This window comes from Stigmatopora nigra, chromosome 3 (genome assembly GCF_051989575.1).
Source record: "Stigmatopora nigra isolate UIUO_SnigA chromosome 3, RoL_Snig_1.1, whole genome shotgun sequence".
Lineage (NCBI taxonomy): Eukaryota > Metazoa > Chordata > Actinopteri > Syngnathiformes > Syngnathidae > Stigmatopora > Stigmatopora nigra.
The window spans coordinates 1857626-1877500 of record NC_135510.1 but is presented as its reverse complement, the minus strand read 5'-3'; the positions used below and the strand labels follow the sequence as shown (position 1 = coordinate 1877500).

The window sequence follows — 19875 nt, the reverse complement described above, 5'->3', positions numbered from 1 at the left end:
GTTTTTAATAGGATTAAAATGTTTTTAATAGTACTAAAATGTTTTTAATAGTACTCAAATGTGTTTTAATAGTACTAAAATGTGTTTCAATTGTACTAAAATGTGATTTAATAGTACTAAATGTGTTTTAATAGTACCAAAATGTTTTTAATAGTACTAAAATGTTTTTAATAGTACTAATATGTGTTTTAATAGTACTAAAATGTGTTTCAATAGTACTAAAATGTGTTTTAATAGGACCAAAATGTTTTTAATAGTACTAATATGTGTTTTAATAGTACTAAAATGTGTTTCAATAGTACTAAAATGTGTTTTATTAGTACCAAAATGTTTTTAATAGTACTAAAATGTGTTTTAATAGTACCAAAATGTTTTTAATAGTACTAAAATGTTTTTAATAGTACTAATATGTGTTTTAATAGTACTAAAATGTGTTTCAATAGTACTTAAATGTGTTTTAATAGTACCAAAATGTTTTTAATAGTACTAATATGTGTTTTAATAGTACTAAAATGTGTTTCAATAGTACTAAAATGTGTTTTAATAGTACTAAAATGTGTTTCAATAGTACTAAAATGTGTTTTAATAGTACCAAAATGTTTTAATAGTACTAAAATGTGTTTTAATAGTACCAAAATGTTTTTTTAATAGTACTAAAATGTTTTTTAATAGTACTGAAATGTGTTTTAATAGTACCAAAATGTTTTTTAATAGTACTCAAATGTTTTTTAATAGTACTAAAATGTTTTTTAATAGGACTAAAATGTGTTTTAATAGTACCAAAATGTTTTTTAATAGTACTAAAATGTTTTTTTAATAGTACTAAACTTGGATTATGATGCAGACACACTCAAAAAATAAGTTGAATCTAACCTCACAGTACTTTTACTAAAGTCACCTTTTTGTCTATTCTGCCCACTTGTGCTGATGGAAAAGTTTTGTAGTACATTTGACATTGATGTTAACCCCCCAAACCCCCCCCCCCCCCCCCCCAACCCAACCCCCCACCCCCCACCCCCACCCCCCACCCCACCAGGCTCCAAAGATTCTGGGCAGAGGAAGTAGGAAAGTGGGGTCTGGAGAAGGCCTCTTTGGTCCGCGCCATTCTGAGATTTCAAAAAACAAGGCTTATCATATCGGTGATGGTTGGAGTTTTGACCATGGTGGCCGCCTTTCTGGGTCCAGTGAGTTGGCTCCTCCCTCTTTCAAGAGTTAATGTCTAATAGAGTGGGTTTTGGTATGATTGGTCGCCATAATGTAGCATAGAGCAATGTAGCATAACATAAACTGTAGTTGCTATGGTATAACTGACTCATTTATTAACATTTTTTTAATGATTAATTCTTAAATGATATAATTTTTATGCACTGTTTTTTTTAAATGATGACAATTCATATGATTGATTTTTTTCCCTTCATGTATTTTATTTTAAATGATATATTTTTTTGTTTACAAGGTTTTTATATATTTTTTGTTTACAAGCTTTTTGTTATTTATTTTTTTGGTTGTTTTTTAATTGGCATTTTTTGGTTTTATTAGTCTGATTAATCTTTCAAATAGCCCCTTCATTTGTTTTTGTTTTTTGTATTACTTTTGTTTTCATTTATGACTATTCAAAAATAGTTTTTTTCTGCTAAAATATCCCTGATTGTTTTTTTTTTAAACCTTTATCTTACAAAACTTGCAGACAAGACTAATATACTACAATGGCCTCCTCAAAATATTGTCCATAATTCTGAAATCTGCCTTTTGACATTTCCCCTCAGGCCGTCCTGGTTTACCAACTCCTGAACTACGTCAATGACCCTTCCAATTGGACGCAATTGTATGGTATAGGCTTATGCTTTGCACTTTTTGGCTCCGAATTCTTCAAGGCCTTTTTCATGTCGCTTCTGTGCGGCCTCAACCTTCGCACGGCCTCCCGGCTCAAGGGGGCCTTCAGCGGCATGGCCTACCAGAAGGTCATCTCGCTGCGGGTCCACAGCGCCATCTCCGAGGGAGAGGTAACTATCGTTCAATTTCCCAAAATAACAACATGGTGTAAAAGGATTTTCCCTTCCATATTCATGTTTTTAATAGGGAGTATAAATGTGTTACTTTGAAGGGAAAATCTTAAGAGAAATCATTGAAAATGCTATTTCTTAGATACTGTATAATTGTATTTATTATTCAATATTCCAAAAGTGTGTTTGCCTGCACATAGACAAATTAAAAAAGGAAGTTAGGTGACCACTACAAGCAGTAAGTGTGTCCATAGTGGTCTAGTTTGTCATCCTTAGGTAAGATAGCGGCACCCTGAGTGAGCAAAGCCAGGCACAAGTAAGTTTTTTCACCATTTGATGCAAGATAGTGTTCATTTTTTTCCCTTAAATTTCATTTATAGACCTCAAAATTAATTTGATATAGCATTTTAGCAGTTTATCTTTTCTCTATTTCACATATCAGCCACACATTCTCACATTTTGTGCATATCAAGTCTAATTTGTGCATATCCTGGATTCAATCATCATTTTTTGGAGCGAAAAATACGTCTTATAGGCCAGAAAATACGGTACATGTTATTTAAAGGCAATGAAAATGATAGAAGCAATGATAAGTAATATATCTTGGTTCCTCACAGATCATTAACGTCCTGACCAGCGACGGGCACAAGCTTTTCGAGGCGGTGCTTTATGGCAGCTTCTTGCTGTCGGCACCCGTGCTCTTTGTCGTCTGCATCGGCTACGCCTGGTACATCTTGGGCGTGACGGCGCTGATGGGAGTCGGGATCTATCTGATCTTTATCCCTCTGCAGGTCAGGAGAACACTCACTTCACTTATTTTTATATATATCTTTCTGACGTTTTTTTTTTTTTCTTTTTACCCTGCCATTTAGTTCATCTTGGCCGGTCTCACCAACAAGTTTCGTCTCAAAGCCGATTTGATGACTGATAGTCGAGTTCGTACCATCAATGAAGTGCTCAACAGTATCAAGCTCATCAAAATGTACGCCTGGGAAGATTCTTTCAAGGTGAAAATTGCCGGTAGGAACAGATTTCTTTTATTTTTTATTTGTTTTTGTTGGTGTGAAAACAGATTGAAACATTGTAGCTTTTCAGGAATGGTTATTATTGGAGTACCCTTTTATTATGAGTGAAAACGGGATATTAGATGAAAGTTTATGGGATTTTTAGGGGGATGAAATGAGACAATATGCTTTAAGAATAAATATTTCTTTACTCGTCTGTGACCGACTATCTAAACAAAATGAAGATACTTGATGTCCTAGGTACAAATGTACTTGTTATTATCGAGTTTTACGAGGGAAGAACATGGTATGACTAGCTAAAAGAGATGAAAAAAAACTTGATGCTCTAGGATAAAAGATGGAAGCAATTTTATTTTTTATTATCGAGTGTTTGCAGGGAAGAACATCATATGACTAATTAAAATAAAATGGAAAAAAACTTGATGTCCTAGGACAAAGTAAGGATCCAAATGTATTTATTATTGTGTTAGTGTTAGGAGGGAAAAACATATGACTAACTAAAAAAAGATGAAAAAAACTTGATGGTCGAGGATAAAATATAGATACAAACTTATTTATTATTATCAATTGTTAGGAGGCAAAAACACATTTTTCTTAATTCATTAGAGTTAAACCGTTTTTTTAATAGTTTGCTATCTACAGGTAGGCATTGTTAAATTTTCTTCAAAACATTTAGATTGATTAAAAAAGTACTGTTTAATATCTAAGTATTGTTTAATGTTGAAGTAATATCTTAGTACTGTTTACTATGTAAATACTGTTTACTATCTAAGTATTGTTTAATGTAGAAGTACTGTTTCATATCTTAGTACTGTTTACAATGTAAATACTGTTTACTATCTAAGTACTGTTTAACATCTAAGTATTGTTTAATGTAGAAGTACTGTTTGATATCTTAGTACTGTTTACTATCTAAATAATGTTTACTATCTAAGTACTGTTTAATATCTAAGTATTGTTTAATGTCGAAGTACTGTTTAATATCTTAGTACTGGTTACTATCTAAATACTGTTTACTATCTAAGTACTGTTTACTATTTAAGTACTGTTTAATATCTAAGTACTGTTTAATATCTAAGTACTGTTTAATACCTAAATACTGTTTACTATCTAAGTACTGTTTAATACCTAAATACTGTTTACTATTTAAGTACTGTTTAATATCTAAGTATTGTTTAATGTAGAAGTACAGTTTAATATCTTAGTACTGTTTACTATGTAAATACTGTTTACTATCTAAGTACTGTTTAATATCTAAGTATTGTTTAATGTAGAAGTACTGTTTAATATCTTAGTACTGTTTACTATCTAAATACTGTTTACTATCTCAGTACTGTTTAATATCTAAGTATTGTTTAATGTCGAAGTACTGTTTAATATCTTAGTACTGTTTACTATCTAAATACTGTTTACTATCTAAGTACTGTTTACTATTTAAGTACTGTTTAATATCTAAGTACTGTTTAATATCTAAGTACTGTTTAATACCTAAATACTGTTTACTATCTAAGTACTGTTTAATACCTAAATACTGTTTACCATTTAAGTACTGTTTAATATCTAAGTATTGTTTAATGTAGAAGTACTGTTTAATATCTTAGTACTGTTTACTATGTAAATACTGTTTACTATCTAAGTACTGTTTAATATCTAAGTATTGTTTAATGTTGAAGTACTGTTTAATATCTAAGTATTGTTTAATGTTGAAGTACTGTTTAATATCTTAGTACTGTTTACTATTTAAATACTGTTTACTATCTAAGTACTGTTTACTATTTAAGTACTGTTTAATATCTAAGTACTGTTTAATATCTAAGTACTGTTTAATACCTAAATACTGTTTACTATCTAAGTACTGTTTAATACCTAAATACTGTTTACTATTTAAGTACTGTTTAATATCTAAGTATTGTTTAATGTAGAAGTACAGTTTAATATCTTAGTACTGTTTACTATGTAAATACTGTTTACTATCTAAGTACTGTTTAATATCTAAGTATTGTTTAATGTAGAAGTACTGTTTAATATCTTAGTACTGTTTACTATCTAAATACTGTTTACTATCTCAGTACTGTTTAATATCTAAGTATTGTTTAATGTCGAAGTACTGTTTAATATCTTAGTACTGTTTACTATCTAAATACTGTTTACTATCTAAGTACTGTTTACTATTTAAGTACTGTTTAACATCTAAGTACTGTTTAATATCTAAGTACTGTTTAATACCTAAATACTGTTTACTATCTAAGTACTGTTTAATACCTAAATACTGTTTACCATTTAAGTACTGTTTAATATCTAAGTATTGTTTAATGTAGAAGTACTGTTTAATATCTTAGTACTGTTTACTATGTAAATACTGTTTACTATCTAAGTACTGTTTAATATCTAAGTATTGTTTAATGTAGAAGTACTGTTTAATATCTTAGTACTGTTTACTATCTAAATACTGTTTACTATCTCAGTACTGTTTAATATCTAAGTATTGTTTAATGTTGAAGTACTGTTTAATATCTAAGTATTGTTTAATGTTGAAGTACTGTTTAATATCTTAGTACTGTTTACTATCTAAATACTGTTTACTATCTAAGTACTGTTTACTATTTAAGTACTGTTTAATATCTAAGTACTGTTTAATATCTAAGTACTGTTTAATACCTAAATACTGTTTACTATCTAAGTACTGTTTAATACCTAAATACTGCTTACTATTTAAGTACTGTTTAATATCTAAGTATTGTTTAATGTAGAATTACTGTTTAATACCTTAGTACTGTTTACTATGTAAATACTGTTTACTATCTAAGTACAGTTTAATATCTAAGTATTGTTTAATGTAGAAGTACTGTTTAATATCTAAGTACTGTTTACTATCTAAGTATTGTTTAATGTAGAAGTATACTGTTTACTATCTAAGTACTGTTTAATATCTAAGTATTGTTTTATGTAGAAGTACTGTTTAATATCTTAGTACTGTTTACTATCTAAATACTGTTTACTATCTAAGTACTGTTTACTATTTAAGTACTGTTTAATATCTAAGTACTGTTTAATATCTAAGTACTGTTTAATACCTAAATACTGTTTACTATCTAAGCACTGTTTAATACCTAAATACTGTTTAATATCTAAGTACTGTTTAATACCTAAATACTGTTTACCATCTAAGTACTGTTGAATATCTAAGTATTGTTTCATGTAGAAGTACTGTTTAATATCTTAGTACTGTTTACTATGTAAATACTGTTTACTATCTAAGTACTGTTGAATATCGAAGTATTGTTTAATGTAGAAGTACTGTTTAATATCTTAGTACTGTTTACTATGTAAATACTGTTTACTATCTAAGTACTGTTGAATATCGAAGTATTGTTTAATGTAGAAGTACTGTTTAATATCTTAGTACTGTTTACTATGTAAATACTGTTTACTATCTAAGTACTGCTAAATATCTAAGTATTGTTTGATGTAGAAGTACTGTTTAATATCTTAGTACTGTTTACTATCTAAGTATTGTTTAATGTAGAAGTATACTGTTTACTATCTAAGTACTGTTTAATATCTAAGTACTGTTTACTGTAGAAGTACTGTTTAATATCTTAGTACTGTTTACTATGTAAATACTGTTTACTATCTAAGTACTGTTTAATACCTAAATACTGTTTACTATCTAAGTACTGTTTAATACCTAAATACTGTTTACTATTTAAGTACTGTTTAATATCTAAGTATTGTTTAATGTAGAAGTACTGTTTAATATCTTAGTACTGTTTACTATGTAAATACTGTTTACTATCTAAGTACTGTTTAATATCTAAGTATTGTTTAATGTAGAAGTACTGTTTAATATCTTAGTACTGTTTACTATCTAAATACTGTTTACTATCTAAGTACTGTTTAATATCTAAGTATTGTTTAATGTAGAATTACTGTTTAATATCTTAGTACTGTTTACTATGTAAATACTGTTTACTATCTAAGTACTGTTTAATATCTAAGTATTGTTTAATGTAGAAGTACTGTTTAATATCTTAGTACCTATTACTATCTAAATACTGTTTACTATCTAAGTACTGTTTAATATCTAAGTATTGTTTAATGTAGAAGTACTGTTTGATATCTTAGTACTGTTTACTATCTAAATAATGTTTACTATCTAAGTACTGTTTAATATCTAAGTATTGTTTAATGTCGAAGTACTGTTTAATATCTTAGTACTGGTTACTATCTAAATACTGTTTACTATCTAAGTACTGTATACTATTTAAGTACTGTTTAATATCTAAGTACTCTTTAATATCTAAATACTGTTTAATACCTAAATACTGTTTACCATCTAAGTACCGTTTAATACCTAAATACTGTTTACTATTTAAGTTTTACTGTTTAATATCTAAGTACGGTTTAGTATCTAAGTACTGTTTAGTATGTAAGTACTGTTCAATGTCTAAGTACTGTTTTATATCTAAGTACTGTTTAATGTCCAAGTACTGTTTAATATCTAAGTACTATTTAATATCTAAGTACTGTTTCGTATCTAAGTCCATTTAACTGGCGACCAAACGTCCGGTGACAGAGGTACGCCAGTATTTATTTATGATTTATTGATATTCATTGATTATTTTTTTTGTATTGATTGGTACACTTTCTGCTGAAGCTTTAAATCTCATCATACTTATACATACAATAATAATAGAGGCTTTCAATTCAATTTGGCAGCATGACAATTTGAACCGTTTCTTCCACCAGAGTTGAGGCGAATGGAGAAAGGACACCTGCGCGCCGCCAGTTACATCCAGAACGTCAACACGGGCATTACCAGCATCACCCCCGCCTTCGCCACCGTGCTCACCTTCATGCTGCACACCTTGTTAGGCTGGAAACTGGACACCACTGAAGTGAGTTACCCCAATGATGGAAGAAAATATTCATAATAATAATAATAATAATAATACTATTCTGTTTCAACGCCAGGCTTTTACCACCATTGCCGTGTTCAACGCAATACGCTTCTGCCTGTGTCTCTTTCCATTGGCCGTCAAGGCTCTGGCCGAGGCCAGCGTTTCCATTGCGCGTCTGAAGGTAAGCTCCATAAACTACTGTCTTTCCTCAAATATACGACATATTATCTATATATTATAAATATAATCTTCCTCGTTGTCTTGTTCACTTCCTTTTTGAATTTGTCCACATGCAATGATTTTTCTTTAGATTTTCCCTTCGAAATAACACACTTGTACTTCCAATTAAAACCATGAAAATGGAGGTGAAAATTGTGAATCATAGTGCGGCTTATACTAGGGAAATTCAAAGATTTTAAGGCCATTTTATGGGTGGGGCTTATATGAGGGAAATTGTCCAATTCAAAGATTTTAAGGCCATTTTATGGGGGTGGGGCTTATATGAGGGAAATTGTCCAATTCAAAGATTTGTATGCCATTTTAAGGTTGCGGCTACAAAATGCACCCACCCTCGGTTCAAAGTCGTCCAGCCACTGTTTACCGCCACTCGCATAACGCCGCCTCCTCTTCTCTCCAGAAAATATTGCTGATCCAGAATCCAGATCCATATTTGGTTCAGGAGAACGGAGGCGAACATGCCATCGTGATGAAAAAAGCCACCCTTTCTTGGCAGAAACCAAACCCAGCCAACGAGTCGATCGAAATGGGAACTGAGATGGATGACTTGTCTGTGGGTCAAAATTTTAACCCCTCGGCCACTTTGCGGAATATTTCCTTCACGCTCCCCAAGGGTCACTTGCTGGGCGTCTGCGGAAATGTCGGCAGTGGGAAGACTTCACTCATTTCCAGCCTTTTAGAGCAAGTGAGTTGCCCCACCCACCCACCCACCGTCAAACATATGTTTCGCGGGCTTTTAACTCAAACAAATGTTTCGCGGGCTTTTAACTCAAACAAATAGAATTCCCATAGAAATGAACTACAAATTCATTAGTTCTAACCCTCTGAAAAAAACACCTTTTAAAAACAAAGTGGTCCGACCCACTCTGTGGATGGTATGATGCTAATGTGAGAGCCGCCAATCAAACTTTGCCCCACCCCCCTCTGACTTATAGATGCACCTTTTCAGAGGCTCCATCAAGGCGAACGGGACCTTTGCGTACGTTTCCCAGCAGGCCTGGATCTTTCACGGCACTGTTCGGGAAAACATCTTGATGGGGAGCCCGATGGACCCTGACAGGTAAGTAATACATAACACGAAAAAAAAAAAAAACTGTCCCATCCTGAATGCATCATCCCCATCCTCCGTTTCTCGGCGCAGGTACGAAAGCGTTTTGGATGCTTGCAGTCTTCGAGCCGACCTGGATATACTGCCACACGCCGATCAAACTGAGGTGGGAACCTTTACCAGGCGGTGGCGCTGTTGAGTTTTGGTGACCACGTGTGTTTCTTTGAGTGTGGTCAGATCGGCGAACGTGGCCTGAATCTCTCGGGCGGTCAGAAGCAGCGAATCAGCTTGGCCCGGGCCGTCTATTCCGACAGGGAGATCTTCCTATTGGACGATCCGCTTTCGGCAGTGGACGCCCACGTGGGCAAGCACATTTTCGAGCAGTGCATCCAGCGCCAGCTGCGGGGAAAGTCGATCATCCTGGTCACGCACCAGCTTCAGGTAGCTGTAATCCTATTTTCCAAATGTTTTTTTTTTTTAAATTTCATTGATAGACATCAAAATCCAGCGTTTTATTTATTGATCTTTTCTCTATTTTGAAAGAAATTACCCTATTGGCCGCATTGTTTTGTGTTTTTATGCATGTCAAGTCTAATTTGTGCGCATATAAGCCTTACCCTGGATTCAGTCATCTTTTTTTTAGGGGCAAATACGGCTTATATGCAAGAAAATATGGTATTTTGACTTTTCAATTCTGGCAATGGCTGTCAATGAATAACATTTAAAGACTACTAAATTGATTCAGTCTCTCTAACCCTAACCCTTACCACACCATTATTATTATTATTATTATTATTATTATTATTATTATTATTATTATTATTATTATTATTATCATTATCATTATCATTATCATTATCATTATCATTATCGTTATCGTCATCGTCATCGTCATCGTCATCGTCATCGTCATCGTCATCGTCATCGTCATCGTCATCGTCATCGTCATCGTCATCGTCATCGTCATCGTCATCGTCATCGTCATCGTCATCGTCATCGTTATTATTATTATTATTATTATTATTATTATTATTATTATTATTATTATTATTATTATTATTATTATTATTATTATTATTATTATTATTATTATTATTATTATCATTATTATTATCATTATTATTAATATTATTATTATTATTACGATTATGATTACTATTACTATTATGATTACTATTATTATTATTATTATTATTATTATTATTATTATTATTATTATTATTATTATTATTATTATTATTATTATTATTATTATTATTATTATTATTATTATTATTATTATTATTATTATTATTATTATTATTATTATTATTATTATTATTATTATTACTATTGTTATTATTATTATTATTATTATTATTATTATTATTATTATTATACGGAAACCTCCCATTAAATTCTATCAAATATCATTGGAATGCACGGTCTGTAATCATTTATATTTGGCTTTAAAACTCTACCTTGCCTTTCCACCAGTATCTGGAATTCTGCCATGACATCCTGGTGTTGGAGAACGGCCAGGTTCTGGAGTTGGGGAGTTTGGTTCGCACACTGATGAGGGCGGACGGACGTTACGCCCAACTCATCACAGGATACAAGGCGGAGCAAGCCAAGGTACGACTGGCTTCTGTTTGTGGTGAAATGATGACAACGTAAAAGCGCTGATCACGTGCGTGTTTTCATGTGCAGTCGGGGCAAAACAAAGAGGTGGCACCATCTGAGATGGATGAAGAAGATGGAATCATCAACCCAGGTTACCGCAATCCAAGCATTCATTAAATACAGTCGTAGCTTTTTTCCTAACTTGAACATTTCGTAAGTAGAGATGCACTTTATATGTAAATTATCTCATTCCTTCCACGGTCCTCACACAACCCTTTAAAATTGGTATCCCAAAATGTGAGAAACACACAAAATGAAAGAAAATTGGAAGAAAAGCATTGATTTTTAATACTAAGCATACTGTGACCTGCACTAAAACAAAATAAGGTATAAGGAAATGCATTTACTTTTGGGGGACAACAAAGCAAAAGCATTTGATCGTACCATTTGGATATTTTTTACATCGGTAATAAAGTACTAATTATTGTTTCTTTTCCACAGCTTTTGTGACCGACCTTGACGATGATTTGGAAGAAATACCAAGTGAGTTTATTGTTATCATGACTTTCAATGACACCAAAAACAAAATTCCTCTACATCAGACTATTTCTATTGTATTCTAGTATCTGAGGACATCACAGCCGTCAACAGTGGCGAGCAGTTGGTCAGCGAGGAGACGTGCACAGAGGGTGCTATAACCTGGAGGACTTACGCTCAGTACTGCAAGGCGGCCGGAGGTAGGAAACTGGTAAATTCCCGAACACCAAAAAAAAAAACATGAGACATGAGTCGGTCTGTGGTCCGTTTCTTCAGGTTTCTTCATCACCTTCTTCAACTTCCTGATTGTGGTCCTGATGATCGCCTCCACGGCTTTCTCCAACTGGTGGCTCAGCTATTGGCTGGGCCAAGGCAGTGGGGTGAGGACACAAAACATATCTGTCAATCAATTGCTCCCCTTATGAATGGTTTACTGTTGAAGCCAGCTCTCAAAATTATATTCATGAGAGAGAGAGAGAGTTTAATATCTAAGAGAGGGAGTTTAATATCTAAGAGAGAGAGAGTTTAATATCTAAAAGAGAGAGTTTAATATCTAAAAGAGAGAGTTTAATATCTAAGAGAGAGAGTTTTTACTGTTTAATATCTAAGTACTGTTTAATGTCTAAGTACTGTTTAGAATCTAAGTACTGTTTAGTATCTAAATACTGTTTACTGTCTAAGTACTGTTTAATATCTAAGTACTGTTTAATGTCAAAGTACTGTTTAGTATCTAAGTACTGTTTAGTATCTAAATACTGTTTACTATCTAAGTACTGTTTAATATCTAAGTACTGTTTCATATCTAAGTACTGTTTCATATGTAAGTACTGTTTAATTTCTAAGTACTGTTAAATTTCTAAGTACTATTTAACAAGCCTTATTAAAAAACTTCAAAATCCCCCAAATATGTATGCTAAGCTAATTGACCTCTCTAAATGGCCCCTAAATATGGTTAGGGCCCAATTAATCTCAGTACTACGAGTGATTAATGCGAGGGGTTCACAGTTCTGAGGTTGTGGGTTCCTATTCCAGGTCGGTCCACACTGTTTGGCTGGCGTTTGCATGTTGCGTGGGTTTTTCCCCCACGGTACTACTTGCCATGATGGTGACCTGTATCGTGGTCATCATCTCGGCCATTTTCCCATTCTTGCTGGTTGCCGTGTTCCCCTTGGGGCTTTTGTTCGCCCTGGTGCTCGCGTAAGTTACCTCCCCTCGGCTTGGGACGATTCGTCGGGGTTAAGGATACTGTATTTTTTGGCACTTATACCGTATTTCTCGCTAAAGGTGACCTGATGGTACGGCTTATATGCGCACAAATTAGACTTGACATGCACAAAACTGCAATGTGACAAAGACCAAATGGCAACTGCATAGGAATGTCCATTCCAGTAATCAATTCTTCTGACAAATGTTTTTTCTTAAGATTTTCCCTTCAAATGAATACGTTTGTACTCCATATTAAACCAATATGGAGGTGAAAATTGTGAATCAAGCTGGCTTATACGAGAGAAATTGTCAAATTCGACCGTTTTAAGGCTATTCTAAGGCGAATACGTGAGAAATTATCAAATTCAACCGTTTTAAGGCTATTTTAAGGCTAATATGTGAGAAATTACAGTTCTTTTTACAGTTTTTTTTCTTTACTGCAGCATGTTCCAACAAAGTGTGCGCTTGATGAAGAGTTTGGAAAACATCAGCCGCTCTCCCTGCATCTCCCTCACCACGTCCATCTTGCAGGGCCTCAGCACCATCCACGCCTACAACATGCGAGGCAACTACATCAAACTGTGAGACCACTTTTACCAGCACCTAGCACCCCAGATAGCTTGAGACAAATGGACATTCACCATTCACGTTCCCACTCATGATTGTTTAGAGCAGGGGTGTCAAACATGTGGCCCGTGGGCGCAAGTGGCCCGCTTGTGCTTCCCATCCGGCCCATTGGCGGACACATTTTAGCTCATTCATACTGCACATAAAGAATAATAGGCTCTCAATCACATTTAACTCTTGATTTTGCGGTAGGTTCAATTCCCTGAACGACATCAACTCCAACCACTTCCAGCTCTTCTACGCCAGCACTCGTTGGCTGGGCTACAGACTCGACTTCATGGCGGCTGCCTTGACCTTTTGTGTTTCCCTCTTTGCGGTTCTGAGTAGCAACGAGGACATTGATCCATCCTTGAAAGGCTTGGCTTTGTCCTACACCATCCAGGTAGTTTTTAAGATGTTTTAAGGTCGCGGTAGGTTGTGGCTTTCCCAAGCTAACGTAGCCACGTGCAGCTGACCGGCACGCTGCAATACGTGGTGACCGAAGCCATGGAGGTGGAGGCCAGGTTCAACTCCGTGGAGAGGCTCCAGCAGTATATCACGGTCGCTCACAGAACCCGTAGCCGTCGAAACACGGTGCGATGGCCTTCTTAAATCGAAAATTCTTCTGATCAGGGTTGTAAATCGGAAGCGGACGGACACATAGTAGACACCCGCGTTCCCGTAGGCTGGCCCACCAACGGCACCATCGACTTCCGGGACTACAAGATGAAGTACCGTGAGAACACTCCCGTTGTCCTGGACGGGCTGTCTTTCTCCATCGGAGGTGGAGAGAAAATCGGCATCGTGGGAAGGACGGGTTCCGGTGAGGGTCTTTTTTTAGAAGGCAGATCTCCACTTCCTCAGTCTGCGGCCAATAGCCAGTCTTCTCCGTTCAGGTAAATCCTCCCTGGGGGTGGCGCTCTTCCGGCTGGTGGAGGCCCATGAGGGAAGCATCCGTATCGACGGGGTGGAGATCTCCACCATTAGTCTGCGACAGCTTCGTAGGAGACTGTCCATCATCCCGCAGGATCCCGTCCTGTTCATCGGCACCATCAGGTAACCCAGAGGTGGCGGGGGGTGGCAGGTACATTGTCGGTTTGAGGACCACTTTTGTCCATGTCCACAGATACAACCTGGACCCCTTCAATAACTACAGTGACGAGCAAATCTGGGCAGCTCTGGAGAAAACTTGCGTCAAGGACTCGGTGAGTAGGAGTGTGGATTAACTCCAAACTATCCATGTGAATCATCATTACAATTATTGGAATATTTGTACTTTGCATGGCTTTAGAACATCAAAATGGACAAACCTCTACTTAAGAATGCCTCTAGGAGGGAAAGTTTCAGGTTACGAAATGTGCAATGATTGATTTAAAAAGAAGAAAATCAGGAAATGCAATTTTATGAATGGATTAAAAGAACTGGATTAAAATCCCTGAATATTCCGTTTTTTTATAGATCTAAAACAAAGTTAATTTAAAAAAAATTAAAATATATTTTTCGATTTTACAAAATGATTTTTGAACTAAAAACACAGAAAAAATGGATTAAAAAATGACAATTATTGATTTAAAATGGGGAAAATCAGGAAATGTAATATATATATATATATATATATATATATATATATATATATATATATATATATATATATATATATATATATATATATATATATATATATATATATATATATATATATTGTTGGGTTTATTCTGTTTTACTATTATAATAGTTATATTAATTCATTTCTTTATTAAATCATTCTCTTTCTTTTCTCTGTATTAATTCATTACTTTGTTAAATCATTCTCTTTCTGTTTTTCAAAAGTGTTGAGGTCACACCAAGTCATCTTTAACCTAGACAGCCTGTTCCAGGATGGTTATACAAACAATCCACCCAATCTGGGTCCTTGAGATTTGGTGGGCCCTTGGTGACGAGGACAGGGCTATTCGGACAATAACAAGAATATTGTTATCGTTATGTAACCGTACACTTCGGGTTTTTCTGTATGTAACGATTATATGATTATGATTATATTATATGATTCTTAGGTCAAGGAGGTTGTATAATTACTCTAATCTAAATGTTGTTAGGTCTAGTCCCTGTTTTTGTTATTAGTAAAATACTTTGATTGTTATTGTAGTCCCAGATGTTGTTTTTACTCATACGTGATGGAATGATCAACAACTCTGTAACTTGTGACCATAAGAATGGGACGAAAACGTCTATTCGAGGAGACGTTCGGAAGTTGTAAGGGACACTTGCTGTAATGCTCCCCTCCGGAGGCTTTTACCTGTTGTATCCATTTCTATTTAATTAAATGTCAATAATTGAATAAGATGTCTTCCTGCAGTTATTGATAATTACGGACGAAGGTAATTATTAATGAACCTGACATTTTGGTCCTTCTGAGCCATGGAGGTCAATATACCGGAGCGAGAACCCAGGCGCTGCTGTTCGACATCTGGTAAGTGACCGTGCGCACGGCGTCTTCAAAACCCTTGGTGGGCCGGAGTTTTTCGACGGGGGCGCCTGGATTCTCGGCGGTTGAAGACTTTTCCTGCTGGAGGGAGACATCTGATGGATCTCGGGTAAGTCCACATTAATGTCTGCATGTTGTGAAGGTGTTTACAAATGCGTTAAAGGGACATTGTATGTGAGGCCCATTGTTGGGCTGGTTTCGCGTCCTGGGTGACGGCGATAAAACCCTGTGTTTATACTAGTCAATGGCAGGTACGGTGGGGCACTTTGCTGGAAAGTGTCCTGTGTCTCAGGGGTAGGCACGAATGTATTGTACTAGAGGTACAATATTGGGGCCGGGGAGTGTCCTGTGTCTAAAGGGTAGGCACGAATATACGTTGTATGGTGTTTGTGTGGTTTCTGCAGTAAAATTAGGAAAGGCCTAGGAGATACAGTCGATACAGTCGAATAGATAATAATAATATTAATAATAATAATAAATAATAGAGTTAACTGTGTGAGGCACACGAACTCACTACAAAAAAGTAAAATATGGGAAACACGTGTTGTAAGGCGGATTTGGATGACGATCCAAAAAATACGTCTAACTTGTAAGGATTGGAAAAAAAAAAAAATGGTAAGACAAAGCGCTTTAAAAATATTACACAGCTATATTTATGGATAAATAAATATGGGTTTGCTGGCCAGCTTAAAATGCATAAAATGCAGGATAATATATGCACTAATGCATAGAGGTAATATACATATATAAATAATATGTGAGTGGATAAAAGTGTAACAGCTTGTTCCACAGACACTAATGGAGGTAATATACATATATAAATAATATGTGAGTGGATAAAAGTGTAACAGCTTGTTCCACAGACACTAATGGCGAAATAAGGCCGGGGAGAAGTTAAAAAAATACTATTTTGGGAAAATAGTGGGGGCTCCCTCGGATAACGGGGATATATTTAAGACCGTGGCGGCGGGAAAGTACTGTTTGGTAAGGAAAAAATAGCGGGGCCTCCTCGGCTGACGGGGAAAATATTTACCGAGATAGGTGACGGCCGCGGAGGAAGTTTAACAAAAATAAAGGGAGCTAGAAAATTAATGGGGACACTGGTATTTGATTTGGTTAATCCGGGTATGACGTTTTGTGATTACAATAAATTGGGTTTTTTTGTGATGCTTGGGCTTGTATAACAACAATTAGAATGGTTATTTCCAAGTGCTGGTGGTGCTTTGTTAATATAACCTATATGTACTGTCAATTTACAGCAATGTGATGGCTTATTGCAGCTTGGTTTTTGATCCCGTCCGCTAACGGGAAGATGGTGTTTAAAAAGACAAAAGAATATATACAAAATGATCATTTAAATGTTTAGCAGGGAATGTCACCTGTGTTTTTATTATGCTCTAGACTTGCCAAAAAATGTGTCAACTGCGGGGGAAGCGTTTCTGGTGCAGCGGCTGCTGATTAGATGGGAGTGAAACATGTGGGCCGCGGGGCAGACGATTTAACTGTGTTGGGCTTTCGGGAGCGTTCGGACCGTGTAAACGACTAAAATTTTGTGATCCTTTCCGTGAAGACATTATAATAATAATAATTGGCCTTGGGGGTGCTGAAGCAAACTTGAGGGCAGAAAATGGGTTTTTGCCATATTGTTGTGCTTGCAGCATACATATTCTGGATATATGGGGTCTTGGAAAAATATTGTGATGTAGTTGAATATCGGAAGAGGGGTTAATTTGACGTTTTAATGGTTGTCTTCTCTAAAAAGCGTTGTATTTGGGCACAGGGAAAAAGCTGGTTTGTAAACATAAGATAACAATGCTGTTTTCGCAGCAAGAGTGGAGGTCATAGTTAACGGCTAATTGCGTTTTCTGTTTGGACTTTTCAGAATAAGAACAATACATGGGCTGCAAGAAATGCAAGGTTATGCGAATGCTTTCGCATTGATATTTTGGGTTTTAAAATGAAATGTATTAAGAGGATAGAAAAAATCTGTTCAGTAAAAGGTTGATTTGGTAAAAAGCTTTGGATTTGGGAAATAGACCAAAATAGTCATTTTTGAGCAATTGTGGATTTCAAAGGGCTCTTAGTTAAAGGAAACTAGCTTTTGGAGGATAAAATAATATTAATACTATTTCAGAATTTTTTGATTATTCAAAATACTTTAATCCAGGAGGTTGGCTGTTTAAAAGAAAAAAAGGCCAGGATGACAAAATTTACAATATTATGGTATATTGGTGACGATAAGGTTTTTAAAACATTAAAGTTTGTAATTAGGAATTGTCTAACAAAAGGTTGATTTCTCTCATTTAATTGTTGTAGATTTTTGTTTTGGTAACAGGCTATGGGAAATGACTCTTGTCTTAAGTAAACATCATATGAGGTGATTTACAAAGTATAGTAGGTATTGAATTATTTGGCTGTTAACGACATCAGATGGGAAATTTACAATGCAATAGTGGCATGATAAAATTCATGGCATTCATCCAAATAATTAGGTGAATTGTAAATAAAATAATTGGTTTAGGATGAGCATATTTTCCCTAAGAATGGAGTAACATGGAATGTTTTTCAAAGTGCACTTGAAAGAACATTGTCTGTTGTCCTGGCGGGAGGAAATATGCTTTGTCACAGGTCATATTGATGACTTTAAGGATATTACGGATTGGATAAGCATTGGTCAATTGATACAACCAAATAACGTTGCTTTTACGGCATTAAGGGCATGCAAATTGGTGAGAACTTTAGCAACGATGGGGTTAATACGCCTGAATGTTACAGTGATAACGAGTGGCAATAACAAGCTTAGATAAGGGAGGGAAAGGAGAAATTCTCCAAATTCCAGAATCCGGCTTAGAAACAGGTTATGTTAGTCGTTTTGGGTTTTTGACAGGATGTGGTAGTACATTAATTCTGGGAAATTTTGGGAAATTGGGGACCCCATATCTAAAACAAGTTTGAGACAAATGGGTAAATAGGCTCTATTTGGCGCTGGATGCACGAATTCTAGTGGGGCCTTTCATGTTTTGAAACAAGTGACGCTTTAGGTAGATGGGTTGTCTATGAACAAAATGGGATGGGCGAAATTCGCTTACAAATTAGGCGTGTTATCTTGGTTCATAGAATTTGGAGTCAAGGCGACGTAATAAAGGCCATAGGCGTCATGTTGTATAAAATAGGCGTGGATGAATTAGTTTTACAAATGGGGGAGATTATCTTATCACCTGAAACAAGTAGAAACAAAATTGGATGGCCGCATTAAAAGGTGATTGGCATGCTATTAAAGGGAATTGGGATTTTCAAAAAACCTGATAGGGGGCCATTAGGTCATGGCGGCTGTAAAAAATAAAAACTATATATATATATATATATATATATATATATATATATATATATATATATATATATATATATATATATATATATATATATATATATATATATATATATATATATATATATATATATATATATATATATATATATATATATATATATATATATATATATATATATATATATATATATATATATATATATATATATATATATATATATATATATATATATATATATATATACTCCATTTTAATTTAATCCTAAAACAGAACACTCATGTTTAACTTTCTTGTGGCCGCACAAAATGATGCAGCCGGCCAGATTTGGCTCCGGGCCGCCACTTTGACAACTGTTGCCTATTTTTTTATTACCACATAAAACACTCGTAAAGATTGTTTCTCAAGGATTTTGGGATGAGGTGAAGATTGGGAGATATCCTGTTATATCGCAGACTGGATATACAGTTTTACGATCAAAACTTTATGTGTGTACAGATCTCCAAACTGGAAGGTCAGCTTCAGGCACCCGTGTCGGAGAACGGAGAGAACTTCTCAGTGGGCGAGCGCCAGTTGATGTGTCTAGCAAGGGCGCTGTTGCGCAACTCCAAGGTTGGGACGTAACCACAAATTTATCGACATTGGCGAAGTCCAATGGAAAAAAATAAAAAAAACTCCCCCAGAAAATAATTGAGAAGCACTGCACTATACTAACAAGATTACTGTATCCCGATGACAATTGTTTTTTGAAGACAGCTAATATATACTAACTGGTAGAGTATAGTGCATCCCCCTTGCTCTCCACTACGGCAGCCGCCGCACGGAGACGTCCTGAATGGTCTCTCCAACAACAACCATCTGTAAACATGATTGTTACCAAATGTAAGCGGTTTAGT

General features: G+C 34.9%; 2 protein-coding genes across 4 annotated transcripts in view; both read left to right on the top strand.

The window, feature by feature from the left end:
- LOC144194067 (ATP-binding cassette sub-family C member 12-like) overlaps nt 1–13726 on the top strand; it is a 17547-nt gene extending 3821 nt beyond the window's left edge. For 2 of the 3 annotated variants that reach the window (XM_077712848.1, XM_077712847.1), the window contains exons 4-21: nt 1016–1184; nt 1767–2003; nt 2621–2794; nt 2876–3023; nt 7778–7926; nt 8003–8110; nt 8567–8851; nt 9102–9226; nt 9308–9380; nt 9452–9655; nt 10691–10828; nt 10904–10967; nt 11318–11359; nt 11440–11553; nt 11630–11733; nt 13003–13140; nt 13379–13568; nt 13637–13726. In XM_077712848.1, coding sequence (XP_077568974.1) covers nt 1016–1184; nt 1767–2003; nt 2621–2794; nt 2876–3023; nt 7778–7926; nt 8003–8110; nt 8567–8851; nt 9102–9226; nt 9308–9380; nt 9452–9655; nt 10691–10828; nt 10904–10967; nt 11318–11359; nt 11440–11553; nt 11630–11733; nt 13003–13140; nt 13379–13513 — 2407 coding nt within the window. In that variant the 3' untranslated portion in view covers nt 13514–13568; nt 13637–13726. The remainder of the gene's footprint in view (nt 1–1015; nt 1185–1766; nt 2004–2620; nt 2795–2875; nt 3024–7777; nt 7927–8002; nt 8111–8566; nt 8852–9101; nt 9227–9307; nt 9381–9451; nt 9656–10690; nt 10829–10903; nt 10968–11317; nt 11360–11439; nt 11554–11629; nt 11734–13002; nt 13141–13378; nt 13569–13636) is intronic. The other variant, XM_077712849.1, reaches the window with a different exon arrangement.
- Nucleotides 13591–19618, top strand: LOC144194068 (ATP-binding cassette sub-family C member 12-like). The gene is made up of 5 exons (XM_077712850.1): nt 13591–13726; nt 13799–13988; nt 14062–14221; nt 14292–14370; nt 19478–19618. The coding sequence occupies exons 1-5, from the start codon at nt 13673–13675 to the stop codon at nt 19601–19603; spliced, it is 609 nt and encodes a 202-aa protein (XP_077568976.1). The 5' UTR covers nt 13591–13672; the 3' UTR covers nt 19604–19618.
- Nucleotides 19619–19875: the final 257 nt, after the last annotated feature.